The following is a 13,926-nucleotide window of genomic DNA, read 5'->3' as shown; positions in this document are numbered from 1 at the left end:
TATTCTTGTGCACAAATGAAATACAGGGCTAAACACCAACAGTCTATTCATTAAGCAACAGATGCAACGAGTACCACGAGGCTAACATTGCCCAAAATAGCTGCCTGTTAGCAGCAAGCCTTACAAAAATCCAGGGGGCTCTAAGACAAACACTGCCCTGTTTCACAGAAGCATGCTTGAAATACACTACTTCTAGTGCAGCTGAACACTCTAAGGCTGCCCAAGCTGCCCTAACAAACCTCAAAAAGCCCCAGCAGATTAATCTTCCTGAATGAAAATCTTTTTTTCATTCACAGGTTAGAAACTAGTTTCAGGAGAGCGTGCGTTTAAATTTCCATCATGGGACCTTCCTCTCCTTTTTAAGACACAGCAACAACCATGAACCAAAGAGGAACCAAAAATCAAATGAAGGAATTTGGCGTCCGTTTCTCATTTAACTTTCAGAAACATTTATATTCAACTTGCCTAAAAGACAGCCTCTGTAAGAATTCCACACAGAAAAAACCTCCCTCCAAAAATCAGAAAATTTTGTACCTGATACATATCGGTCCAATAAACGCATTTACAGGATAACCAATGATTAAGCAAGTAGTCAGTCAATACAGTTGCTTCAGCTGACTTGCAAATACAATGTTTTCATAAGCTAAAACACTCCACGTGAACCACATCCATACACCGGCAAGCAGTTTTTTTTATCAAGAATGCCACAAGAAGCTGTTCTAAACCACAGAGATAAAACCCTGAAATGTATCAGCAAAGAATGATAAACCAGCAAGAAACACAGAGAAAAAGACCTGGTAGCACAAAAAGGCTTACTAGCAAACCCAGGTAAAGGTAGACTACGCCAAGGCAGGCTCACAACACAGGCAGAAGCTAACTAGGTATCACAGACATTATCACGATTTCCAGGCACATCAAGACCTGTGCTGCCATGTCTGCAGAATAAACCACACTACAGCTGCACCAGTCTGCTGGGGAAAAACATCCCCACAGAAATGGGGAAAGTGTCATCCTGTCCCTTAGAAGTGACAAGTTACCACAATGAACAGCAACGTTTCAAAATATCCATGCACAGACATTCAATTTACTTCTCCAAACTCAAACACTGCAATGCAAAAGGACGTCTTTAAAACTTTATTTAGCTGTTTTTAAGCTCACTTGGCCAGAACGAGGGGTAAACGTCTCTATTCAAGCTACTTATTTGCAGAAAGCACACAGTGCCCTCCAATAAAATACACCTGATCAGCAGGCACCAGCATCCTATTTGGGGGCATCGCCCCGGTTGCTGAGAGCACCCTGAATTCCACAATTCACCCAGTCATGTGCCATCTCTGCTGAGACTGCAAAAGGCAGTGGGAGCTTTTGCTTCACATGCACTTTTAAAGATCAAGACCAAGAATTCAAAGGGCTCCAGGGAACTTTGAGGTCAAGTCATGCCCAGCAGATTTAATAGTGCAAGAAGAAAAGTGTCATTGAGAGTTATGGTATTAGCCAACAGCAATAAAATAAAGACTGTAAAGGAAACTGGTAGAAGGTAGCGGAAAGTCTCTGACTTAACGTATCTCCAACTCACAAAAACTTCCCAAAAATTAATGTTCTAAATTTCTTGCGAGACACAGCTTTCCTCTCTAAGAATATCAGGACTCTTAGAGCATCACTAACTTCAAAAGAGGTAGGAGGGGAAAAAAAAAAAAAAATCTTCTGTAAGAAGAAAGAGTAGCACTTCAACTACCTTTCCATTTCCCTGACTCGGGTATCTGCAAAGGACTGCTTTGGAGATACAGGTCAATGCTTAACACACTGTCTTTACAGAGAGCATCTTTTTTCTTCAGTATACCAAATTAATTGTGTGAAAAGCCTCACCAGAAAGTACATGGAAATAAAGGCTTCTAAATGTGTACATTTTTTTTTTCCTTAAAGAAATGCACCACATATCATACAGTGATCAATCTATAGTTGCAACACTTAAGACAGACACCAGTTTTCAAACTTGAAGAAACAGGAATACTGAAAAAGTTATTGCATTCAAAAAAAGTTAAGCTCATACAAAATCTGGACTCAGCAATGATCCTTGTTTTACTCCAATGAAAACTATTTAGAACTGCAGCCAGATGTTGCTGAATGCCAGGCTAATTCCACAATATTCATTTGTGCATGGAGTGAAGCCTAGAGGCAAGGGCAAGATTCCATTTCCCAGTAGATATTTTGTGCTCTAATCAAAGCATGCAGCTTTGCAGTGCACCAAGAAGGCCACGTAACCTACGTTTCATTTTCTGCTCCATTGGTCTTGTTCTTGCGCTGCTTCTGCTCATTGCTTGCTGGAGGGGTCTGTCCCATTGCAGGTGGCTTCCGTTTTGCTAACATTTTTCGTTGTCTTTCTATTTCTTCCCGCTGGGAATTTATCCTTTCCTGTTGCCTGGAAAGGAGAGAGTAGAAAAAACATGAAGCAGATAACTAATGGTATGTACTCAGTCGTCTTCGGCTCTTAACAGATCGGAGCAACGAATTTCAGCTCAGTTGTATTTGTAAGATTAGTAACAAAATATTTTTGTACAGAAAAGAAGGATGTGCCAAACGTTATGACTCAGATTTTTTTAAAGGTATTTTTACATAAAAGGGGATTCTTTTCCTGGGCCACAGAAACCTTTCAGTAAGTGAAAGGTTTTATTCATGCAGAGGATATCCAAAACCAAGGAGCTGCTAACCTCACGGAAAACCCAGGGATCCATGGTAAGTCACTAACTTTCCACACACTTTTTCCTAGAAGGTTCTGTTCTAAATCTCAGACTTTCCTGTTAAAACTATTCCTGAAGTCTGGCACTGACTGAGAAAGTACCCTTATACTTCAAGGGCAGAGTTAAACTATCCTTAGTTCTCTGAAATATAACCAACACCATTCCTAATTTCACTAAGAAAACAGTCTCTCCTCCAAGATAAAAATACTATCTTAAAACATTTTACAGTAATAAAAGCACTCTTGAAATTTCCAGTCTAAATGACTTGAGCATTTACATACTTAATTCACTTTTAAAAAGAGACTGAGACTGCAGGTAAATATTCCAGAAATATTTCTTCCATGTCTTACAGCACAAACTAAGGAGGAATTATAAAGTCCTTAATCTGTGCCTAACAAGAGCTGCACCTCCCTATCAGACTACAGAGAAGTGATATGATTTTAAAGGATCACACAGAGCGCTCTCTAATGCAATTAATTTGCCAAGTCCTGCTTAAAGGTCTAGGCCAGGTGGGAATTTACTGGATATTTCCATTAACATCCTGCATAAAAGTGTCTCTGATCTTCACTTCCAGGTTTCTGCAGCCCCTTTGATCACTGTTACCAGGAGGCAAAAAAAGTTAAATAGTATGGATTTTCTTTTTTAAGCTTCTCTACTTTCTACTTTAAAAAAGAAAAGGAGCTAATTAGCCTTCCTTGACTAATATATGCAACTATGCAAATCAAATTGATTGACTCAAGATACACGTGGGAATTTGGTCCACCTCTCCACCCTAAGCACTGCACAGCCAGGTAGGCGCACTGAGAATACCCAACAGGGCAGCCTACCGCTTTCCAACGCAGAGGCCAACTCAAACAATTTGATTCCAGTTTCAAGTCTCTGGAGGTTTAAGTGGAAACATATTTCTCACTCCAATGTGAAAACGTTCCCCATTGTCAGTAGCTAAGTTTCTATCTGATCCTTTCATGCATCAGTCACACCATTCTCACATTTTGACATGCAAGCCATCACACACAACTGCTTAGTTTTCCCGTCTCTGCCTCTGAAGTTAAAGATAACTCTGTTTGTCCTCACTTGATGAGGTTCTGGAAGGCATAGCCATCTGTCCACTGCTCGGTGAAAGACGCCCCGTGCCGCACCGTAGTGAAGTGACCTAGCCTCAATCGATCCTGCATGCTCTTATCTCTGCATGCCATCTTCTCCTGTTTCGACTAAAAACAAAATAAAACACGTGTTAAAATATAAGCCATAAATCAGCAGCTAAGAGCTATCCTGTGTTTTAAATCACTACCAATTCTTACCACTTTTCATTGTTTCAGTACTGTTCATCTGAAACCCAGCTAAAAATCATTGACCAAATTATTGCTGGTGCTTCACACTGGTCTGACAGGCATTTGTTTGACTGCCTCCTTTCTGACATTTCAGCCTCACCTTTCCTTCGCCATTACTGCTTGGGCAGCTCACCCATTCTGTCACCAGTTGGAATCAGTCTAGCAGTAGGATCAAAACTGTCCCTTTGTATCAGTAGCTTAGCTAGATGCCAGATGTGGCTCTGATCAGGCCCTTATTCACTCAAACAGCAGATAAAGAAAATACACCTTGAATCACTAAGATACGGTGATCAGCCAGCTCAGTCCTAGACTCACACCACTCCCAGAAGTGACACAATCTCAGTTAAGTCACCAACATGCATAAAAACTAGCGGTGGTGTCCGTCACAGAGTGTTTCCAGTGAGAGGAAATTTCCAAGGCCTGAGATGAGAGCAGCAAAGTTTCAGTCAGTTAGGATTAAAGGTGAACCAGCAAGGCTCCTCACTGGAGCTATACACCACCTATCCGAATGCCAGGTCTACATAACACCTAGCCCAGTTACAAATCCTCCCAGAAAGGGGAGTCCCATTCAGCCAAGAACAATCAGCTCTGTGACAAAATCTACTCAAACAGACTGCACGTACTGGCCACCACCCTAGTAGTTTTGCCCATCCAGTGCCCACAAACAATAGACATAATTGGCCAACAGGTGAAAGAGCAATCAAACCCCCACATTGTTTAACCATCAGGAAATCTGGAAATCTTTCAACACTGAAGCAGGTTGGATGCTGGTAAACAGCAGCCTGGTACTTTCCCCAGTGTCTTTAATGTGTTGTTTCGAGTGTTACACAAGGCAACGATCTCCAACTTTGCCATTTGAAAGAAGGAAAGGTCTAAATCACTTGCCCATGTCACAGAGCATATCTGGCAATGTCACTGCACAATGGGATACTGCTCTTGTATTGCCAGAGTTGGACAATGTTGCTTTTCAGGTGTACGAGTTTCCAAATCAAGTAATGCCTGCTGCATTTAGAGCTCAGACTATTTCACTTAAGCAAGGGAGATCACTCTTTGAGACTGTGAAAAGTAACCAAACCAAAACATTCTGAACCATTCCAGTCTTAGGATTACATTCCTATTTGCAGAGAAATAATTCAAGACAGAATTCAAGTTGTCTTTTATCACTATAGCAACAGGAGCAGGTTTTCACTGCTCAAAAGAAGATAGAGAAGTTTTCAAGGGCGTGAACTGTGACTGCAGAGATGTGGAAAGTCCCCTGCTCACCTTTTCTATAAGAAGCTTCTTGCTCATTGTTACACATCTATTCAACCGCTCCTTGTACTTCTCCAGCATCTTTTGCTGTTCATCTATCTGCCGTCTCAAATCGCAGTTGGCCTAAAAGTGAACAGAGAAGAAAAGCCTTTGACTTTAAACCACTCAAAGAGCCAAACTAAGCATCACCTAGGAAGAATTTTCTCCAGCTAGCTCTAGGCATCAGATTAAAGTAAGCAAACCAGCAGGATAAGAAAAAAAAGACTAGGTTCCTCTTATGAAAACATCCAAGCCAAGCTCCTCAATTTTTAACCCACTCAAATCTTAATACCCCTCCAGGACAGGGAAGTGCTATCATCCTGGTTTACACATAAGGAGCTAAGGTACAAAGAGACTAAGTGCAAAGAATTTTTTTTATTTTTCTAAATATTTAAGACCTTGCCACAGCTACCAAGTCTCAAAATAGCTTAGTCATCTCTGGACTATCCTCCCTCTTTAGGCACAATACTGGCAGAGGAAAAGGATGGGGTAACTCCCTTTGCACTTTCAATTAAATTCTTGTTCAAGCTACTATCCATCAGCCCTGCTACACAGACTGCTCCCAGTAACAGCTGTTGTTTTTAACACCACCACAGCGTACAGCAGGATTTTATGTGCAACCATTTTCATTGACAAAAAGTTAAGTTTAACCATCCCACTTCCAACCAATAGTCTGCGTTCTGATTAAACAGCGGATGGTAAAAAAGAAAGAAAAAAAAATCATCTATTTCCTGCTTCATGGATTATTTTCCACAAATCCCCATGTGCCTCTGTGTATGTCTCTCTTTTGTGCTAGCTGAGCACAAGCTGAGCTTGTCTTAGCTCCTGTAGGTGCCAAGACCAGACACACACACAGAGAGCCTCCCCTCTTCTCCCTTTAATGTGTTTTCTAATCCTTTTCAACACTTCACAAGAGATGCCTCTCCAGCTGATGAAAGCTAAATCAATTAGAACTCCTCCATTAAGATAAGATCCTTGATTTAAAGGTATTTATCTTTTACTGAAGAATACTAATAGATTAAGAGAAGCTTTATTCTTTCCGTTTGACCAAAAGATGTTCTCCTCATCTCTAAACATGTTACTGACTCTCATGAATGAGCATTTCAGAATACAACTTCCCAGTCTACTGAGAGGCTACTGAACACGCTGCTAAACAAAATGCAGAGTCAGCTCCTCTCTACTTAGAAGAGGGGAATAATTCTGAAGAGAAACACGTAAGGTTAGCTAACAAATACACAAAAAGCGTGCAACAGATCAAAGAAAGGCCAACAACGCTGCTGAGGGCACAAACACCTGAGCTAGTGCTTAGCTACAATAACTCTGCGCTGTATAGCCACAGACACTGCTGCACTGCTTGTGGATTCAAGCAGGCCCAAACAAGGTATCTATAAGCCAATTATCTTGCAAGTAAGGGATGACTGGATTTGTTTTACTTTGCGAGTGCTGGTTCTACAAATGGTATACAAAATCCTGCTCTGCAACCTAGCTGGCACATGCATTCTAGGTGTCTTTAAATAGCAGCTTTTAGAAAAGTTGTCCCACTTTAAATACTTACTCTTAATAAGTCATCTATCCTCCCCTCCTTCTTCTCCAAGTCAGAGTTTTTACTGTTTTCTAGTGCAGATATTTTTTCCATTGTGAGGTCAGACTGTAGGGAGAAATCACCATAAATCGCATTTAAGAAAAACAGGTATTTCAGACAGGCAGCACGTAACATCACAGTGTAGCCTTCTCTGATCTGAACAGTTAGGTCTAAGAAGAAGGAACTGATCCTTGCATCCTAGCAGTCTGGGGAAGAACTTTCTCCATTCTTCATTTTCTTATTACATGGTGGGCTCCTCCAGCATCGGAGGTTCAGTCAGCTAGCACAAAGCTGCTCTGGAGAACGCAAACTGGTAAGACATAACAGGCTACATCCTCTGTGTTCTGCAAATTTTGTTTTTATAGTTGAGTTCTGCCCACTCCTTGGTGGTCTCTAACATTCACTGTCTCTTCCTGCAGTGCAACATAGCTTGTACAGGAAAAAGGCTTAAGAAAAAACCACTAAATCTCAACCCGTCAGCTGGAATATCAAATTTATGAGATCTTTTATGGGCACAGACAACCACCTGCTAGACAAAAGACAATACCTGTGGGTTCCAAGGTGGTCTTGACAGAAAACACAGGTCTTGATTTTAAAATATTATAACAGACTGATAGCAGGAATATTAGGCACAAGACTTTGTTTCTGACAAACTGATGTATTAGTGCCCACTAGGGACAGATGCTTTACAGTTCTTGAGTGAAACCTATTTGGAAAGTTTTATGGGGTGCAGCACATCTCAAACACCTTCACCAATGAAGTGAGAATTACACCCAGGAACAGAAGACAAAAGCCATATTCTTATTGCTAAAGAACATAGCATATTTCAAACTCAGTACTCTGATTAACAGGTGGGGAAGAAAAGGGGAAGAAGCCAGTATGTACATGTACACAACATCTAAAAAAAAGCCAAGTCAACACAAGGGAATCTTGCTCCATGACTGCATACACAGATTTCACATTTATGGCTAGCACACAACTCTCCTGGTTCTGAGAAGAGTTAGCAGAGACTTACCTGTGGAGTTGTTATATAACTGTTCTCCAAATTTCAGGCTTGCCTGGAAGCTAACACCATGAAGTAAGAGACAAACTTGGCAGACTGTTGCTTCTCTACATATGCCCAGTATGGGAAAGATCAAAAAGAACACCTGCCAGCACTGTACATCAAGCAAGATGATCCTAAATCCCAAAAGACAAAGAGGAGGCCTGGGCAGGTCACCCCACTTCTGCCTTAACTTGGTTTATATGTCCTGACAGCCTGCAGGAAGTACGTGCGCCAAAATCTTTTGTCACTGAAGGCAACGAGAAGGCTGTCTGTTGAAAAGCTAGGCTGCATCCACTCAGCCAAGCAGCAGAAAGTTTCTTTAGTAAGTAACTGTTATGTCATTTTGCCAAATGCACAGACATGCTTGCACTGCGTCAGATGAAGTCATGCTTCAGGATGCATGCTCTTACATGAGACTTCATCACAACTCACCTTGCCTCAGAGCACTTGGAGGGCCCTAGCACTGACTGCAAATGCTAGGAGAATCACGCTCCTGCTGACTTGCTTTTGTCATTGCCAGAAGTGATTCAAACTGGAAGTCACTGAAGAGGTTTGGTTTTTTTTTTTTAACCCTATCAACTCCAAACAGGTTTGGAAGGAAAAACAAGAATGTACACATGTCCTCATCACGCAGTCGAGCATCTTCCTGGATTCTTTGCCTTAGGCATATGCTACATCTAGACCTCTGGAGAATACCATGAAGCTGAGCACCGGCAGAAAGCACGCTCAGATAACATGTCACCCTTTTCAAGGAAGATGGACCCTGTGGGCATGCTAAGCACAGGAGAGAATAAAAACACCTTGCTCACTCCAGGACCACCACTATTTTAAGCATTGGTGTTGGGACAGCAAAGATTGAAATCTGAAAGTTTCCTCTGCAGGTTCTTGAGTTATGGCATCATTCTCGCACAAGAATTCTCCATGCACTAGCAAGAAACAGGGATCTTCACAGACCAGCATTTTAACAATACAGACAACAAATGTGACCCTAGTGACACAACAGAGCTCAGAGACTTAAGCTAGTTAAGTATCCCCAGGGGTAGAACTGCTGTTCTTCATGCACAAAGAACTTGTACCACCTGCTGGGGAAATGGAGAACAAACTTCCCCCAGCAATAAAATCATCTCTGACACAGACTGATGGGAGAAAATGATTGACACAAAACTGATTGTTTAAAAATCACTCAAGGGAAGGGTCAGTCACAGAGAAATCAGAGATGAAAATCAAAAGAAGATTAAAAGCAGGCTTGGAGAAGAAATAAGCAAGGTGCATTGCAGATAAAGCTGAACATCCTTACAAGCAACAGAGGAAGATGACACAGCTAAAAGTAAATCTTGCCATAAAGCCACAAGAAGAATCTTAACAATTTAAAAGGCACCAAAAAGACAGCAGCACAGTCAAAAGAACTACTCCTCTTCTTGACTCCAGGTCAGTGAAGTTGCTGAGAAGCACTGTCAGGAACACATCACATTCCACCAGGACAAATCACACCAGGGGTGTACTCTGCAGAAGCCAAAGAACTTCCAGCTAGACTGTGGGTATTTGTACCGTAAGCAGTGTGGACGCACCCACGACCCAGCGCTTGAATAGAGGTATTCATAACTATCACTCAGGTTTCGTTCATGTCTTCGCTTACAAAGAGAGGAAGAACGTTCAGGATACAACAGAACTGAAACAGACAGAGCTAAGGTGTTCCTCTCCTGAGCACATTTGCAGACCGCTGAAGAACCGCCCGCAGTATTGACACAGAAAAGCCTCAATAACAGATTAGGCAAACTCCAGTAGCAGCAACTGAAAAGCATCCTTTACAGGATAAGGAACAAAGAGAGTGATTCACTTCAATCAGTAGTTACAAATTGAGTTGGAACTACTGGCTCTTTTCACTGGAAACATTATGTCTACTACAAGTGGCATCCTCTGGTGTGAAAGACAAGCTGCATCAAGCTTCAATCTCATAACCAAGAGATGTATCATCTAGTGAGCTATACCTGTGACTGTTTGTGCTGGATGGAAATCTGTTTTTGGGAAGTGCAGGAATGCTCAGTGTTCCCTGATCCGGTAGAAGATGGGCTGCCTTGCTGGGCCTGCAAAAGAAAGTTAGTGTATTGTTATATGCTCCTCAGCATGATCACTAGTGCCCATGCACTTATCTTTACATGGGAGGTGCAGCCTGGCCTGGCTACCATACTTTCATGTTAAGGTTTAAGAATGCTCTAACGATATAGTTCATTAAAACAAGAGAGTCAGTTTCTTTCAAGAAGTCTGGCCCAACCTGCTAAAAGACAAAACTTTTAAAAGCCTAATATAAATCATGTCAGCTGAGATTAAGCGAGGCCAAAACAAACACTTCTCACAGCAAGACTATACTTCATTCTTTTGCTTTTTCGCATCTATCAGATTAGCCTCTTGGATGCTATTATTTTGATCTACGTAAGATTTTGAGTCATCAACTTAAAACTCACGTCATTTTATTAAACAAGCAAAGCCTGGCACCTAGAACTCTTCACAAGGAAGATGAACTTACCAGAAGATGGTAGACTTGGTCATCAATAAACCAGGCTGCACTTGAACCACTGTCTTTGAGCAGAAAAGCTTCAAATTCCCATCCCTTAACTAGAAACACCCCTTGGGATTCAAATCTTTTCAGAGCTGCTCACCGAGACAAAAGTAAAACAGAGGCCACCTCCCCTCTGTGCCAGCTGCTCATTCTCTAGCCGCTGTTTCGCCAGCATCACCGACATCAGCGTTGGCAGAGCAGAGTGTTCCTCCTGCGGTTCCTTTGCTGTGCTGCCGTCTACCCCATACAGCGGCTGCTCCACTCGCCGCTGTAACACAGTCAAAAAAAATACAATGAACTTTTTTTTTTTTTTTAAAAAAAAAGCGATTCTCTGACTCTGCCAAAACTGTTGTCAGCGAAGCAGCAGCTCAGGAATGGGCAGGCAGCATGGTGAGGATCTGATAACTCAAACAGGACTCCTGGAGTGATTGTTCCAATGGCAGACATCATAAAGTAGATGAAGTTAACAATTTAAAAAAAAATAACAAATGAACACACAGGACAGAATTCCTTGTCAGTTAACACACCCCCTTCCTTTGCAAATACACGTGTTTCAGAGCCAGTGGGGCAAAATAGGTTGTAGATGTAAAAATCCTAGTGCATTGCGATTTTGGCCAATGCATTCAAAATTATACTACTTAATGTTTTTTAAGGACTCATTTTAAAACAGCCCATGTCACGATACTTTCCGTATTCTGGTGAAGTAAACGGAGTCAGAACTGCTAAATGTCAGCAACCTAACCATGTCTAGGACCCAGACTTCACGGTAAGCTCATTTCTGTCATGATAGCTGGGACCAATCTCCTGCAAGATAAGCAAAGTACTACTGCGTTTCCAAAATCTTTTAAAGATGCATTGCATCTCTTAAAGGCCACCTCCTTTCTCCTGCAGTAGACTCATTTTCCAACTGTGATGTAGGAACTGGGTTCAATAAGAACAAGAATCATCTGAGCTACACTGATTACAGCACTCAGATTCTCATTGCCCTCGCTTTAAAAGCCAGCCCATCACTGCTAAAACTTGGCACTCTGGGTAATAACCATCTAAGTCCTTCCAAGCTGTAACTCTAGGCCAGGCATATGTCACATAGAAAGCAGAGTCAGGTCAGGCTTCAGTTTTTCTTAAAAACCTAAATTGCAACCTGAAGCATATTTTCTGGCTAACGTTACGAATGTCAAGAGTGTGCTTTCTTCCCCAAAAGAATGCTTGTATAAGAGAGTGATCTTGCAAGAGTCTGAAGACCTGCAGATCATTCTTCTGATCAAAGGAGAAGCAAGGCAATACAAAGCAGTCAAGAGATTTGAAGACAAGAAGTAACATCCTGAAGCCATTACAATTCCTCCGCAAGTTCTGATTGCAGAACATTTCCAGTACCATATAGATTAACTCACAGGTTTGGAGGAGGTTTGTCTCATTGTGAAAGACATTTTAACACTCCCTCTTCCGAGACCGTACTGACATCTGTAATGGGTGAGATACTCAATCTTCTCCAATTTTCACTCATCCCCCCCATTTTTTTGGGTGTAGCTCAAACCATTGATATTCAGTTTGTAAGAACAGGACAGATCTTACAAATGCACATAATAGTTTGTTATGAATAAGCAAACATTATAGGTTTAGCTGCAAGAGTAAAGAACAGAAGATAAGAAACACAAAGAGCACCTGCGTAAGGAGAGAGAGAAACTGGCCTAGCTGAAACTAACTGTGACATCACTCTTCACCACATGAGAAATACTCTGTTCAAACTTTTACCTATTCAATACATACAAGTGTAGAAGAAGAAAACCAAAGGAAGAATCAACTTGTCCCATTATAAAAACCTGTAGGGTATCTCATCTGCTGGAATAAAGAACTGCCCTAATACCTCACGCATCTGCAACATTCAGAGATGTTATTTCTTTCATTAACTTCTCTTTAAAGAGGTGTATTAGTGAATTAATATAAGATAGGCAGAAGGGCCATTCATATTTTAATTTTTATAAACATAAAAAATATCTAGAAGCATATCTGAAGCACTCCCTTAAAGCAGCATAACAAAGCTTCCGAAATCTAGCAACATACTGAATTCTGAGCAGAGCATTCAGTGTTGGGATTTAGTTCAGTACACACTCATGAACTACATAAAGGTCTCTGCAGAATAATGTAATCAGTAAAGACTTTGCATTTGGTTTTCGGAATACTAACCTTTCCCACAATGCTCCGTACGTTTGTGACACTCAACAAACGCTGAAGATTTTTAAAGAGGGGCCCAGGCAATGTTCAAAACTACAGATCAGACACCGGAGCCTCTGAATATTGCTTTGCTAGTTGAAAGAAATTTCTTTAGCTCCTCTGTGCTAAAATGGCTTAAAAATACTGGTTATTTCTTCACATTCAGATCTTGCAGAAATGCTGCGACAGCAAAATGGAATTATGTAACAAAAAAATAGCAACAGATGTGCATGTATACACATTTCTTTGCAAGCTTTTGCTAATGCTCCTTACAAGTCACATGCACGTAAACAGAAGTAAAAGACCTTTCCAATATCATTATGGTATGCACGTTTTTCAGTATACCCAAAGGGTCAATCAAGATCGGAATATCATTGTACTAGGGCTATACAAACATACAACATACTCCCAACTCGATGGAGTTCATGAGCTACAACGGAATACAAGATAACTAACATGTCAGTTCCGCCTTTTATTGCAGTGATCTATCTGTCACCACACAGCATGCTAAAAACATTCATCTTGCATGCTTTAAGCTCAGATATTCATATCAGTTACAACTAGCCACTGCTACAGGGTCCTAGACATCTGGCTTTGCTGCCAGAACCCAGTTTCAGATTTAAAAAAAAAAAAAAAAAAGAATTGAATAGAGAATAAGCCAAATCACTCACCAAGAGACTCTTCTTTCCCGTTCATAACCTTTTATTACCTGTCTGAAGCACGGCCACCAATCTAATCAATACCATGCCACCAGCTCTGTCCCCAGGGAGAACACTTACCGGCAAGGGGTTGGATAAGGAATGCTGCGGTGATGACCTGGCGACAGGCGGCACACTTCTACCGGGACTGGTTCCTGGGCCGCTTCCCCCAGCAAACTGGCCAAAGCAACAGATTTGATCATCAGTCATTCCACAGAGATAGTACATTTAAGCAAATTTAACAGAGATAGAAGAAACATTAATCTTAAAAATGAAGCCTTATAGGCTCTAGGGACTCATTTAAACAAAGAATATAAGCTAAGAGGAAAACCTTAAAATTTCATGCACTGTTTCAAAAATAACAGCAGAAGTACGTACTTCAGACAAACATTCACGTTTGCACTGAGTACATTTTTCTTTTTAACACAAAAAGTTATAAACCTGCACACTTGGATATAGATCAATTATCTACTGTAT

At 41.1% G+C, this 13,926-nt stretch overlaps 1 protein-coding gene across 7 annotated transcripts in view; it reads right to left on the bottom strand.

Annotated features, from left to right (window-relative positions):
• The window catches only part of TLK2 (tousled like kinase 2), a 44,101-nt gene that overhangs the window by 14,525 nt on the left and 15,650 nt on the right, over positions 1 to 13,926 (bottom strand). For 6 of the 7 annotated variants that reach the window (XM_075171246.1, XM_075171245.1, XM_075171248.1 and 3 more), the window contains 7 exons: positions 13,531 to 13,626; positions 10,641 to 10,808; positions 9,972 to 10,067; positions 6,912 to 7,004; positions 5,330 to 5,440; positions 3,810 to 3,946; positions 2,264 to 2,416 (listed from right to left, as the gene is read on the bottom strand). In XM_075171246.1, the coding sequence (XP_075027347.1) occupies positions 2,264 to 2,416; positions 3,810 to 3,946; positions 5,330 to 5,440; positions 6,912 to 7,004; positions 9,972 to 10,067; positions 10,641 to 10,808; positions 13,531 to 13,626 (854 nt within the window). The remainder of the gene's footprint in view (positions 1 to 2,263; positions 2,417 to 3,809; positions 3,947 to 5,329; positions 5,441 to 6,911; positions 7,005 to 9,971; positions 10,068 to 10,640; positions 10,809 to 13,530; positions 13,627 to 13,926) is intronic. The other variant, XM_075171249.1, reaches the window with a different exon arrangement.

Source organism: Calonectris borealis, chromosome 22 (assembly GCF_964195595.1).
Source record: "Calonectris borealis chromosome 22, bCalBor7.hap1.2, whole genome shotgun sequence".
NCBI lineage: Eukaryota > Metazoa > Chordata > Aves > Procellariiformes > Procellariidae > Calonectris > Calonectris borealis.
Note: the sequence above shows the minus strand (reverse complement) of the source record. Positions and strands in the feature narration are given on the sequence as shown.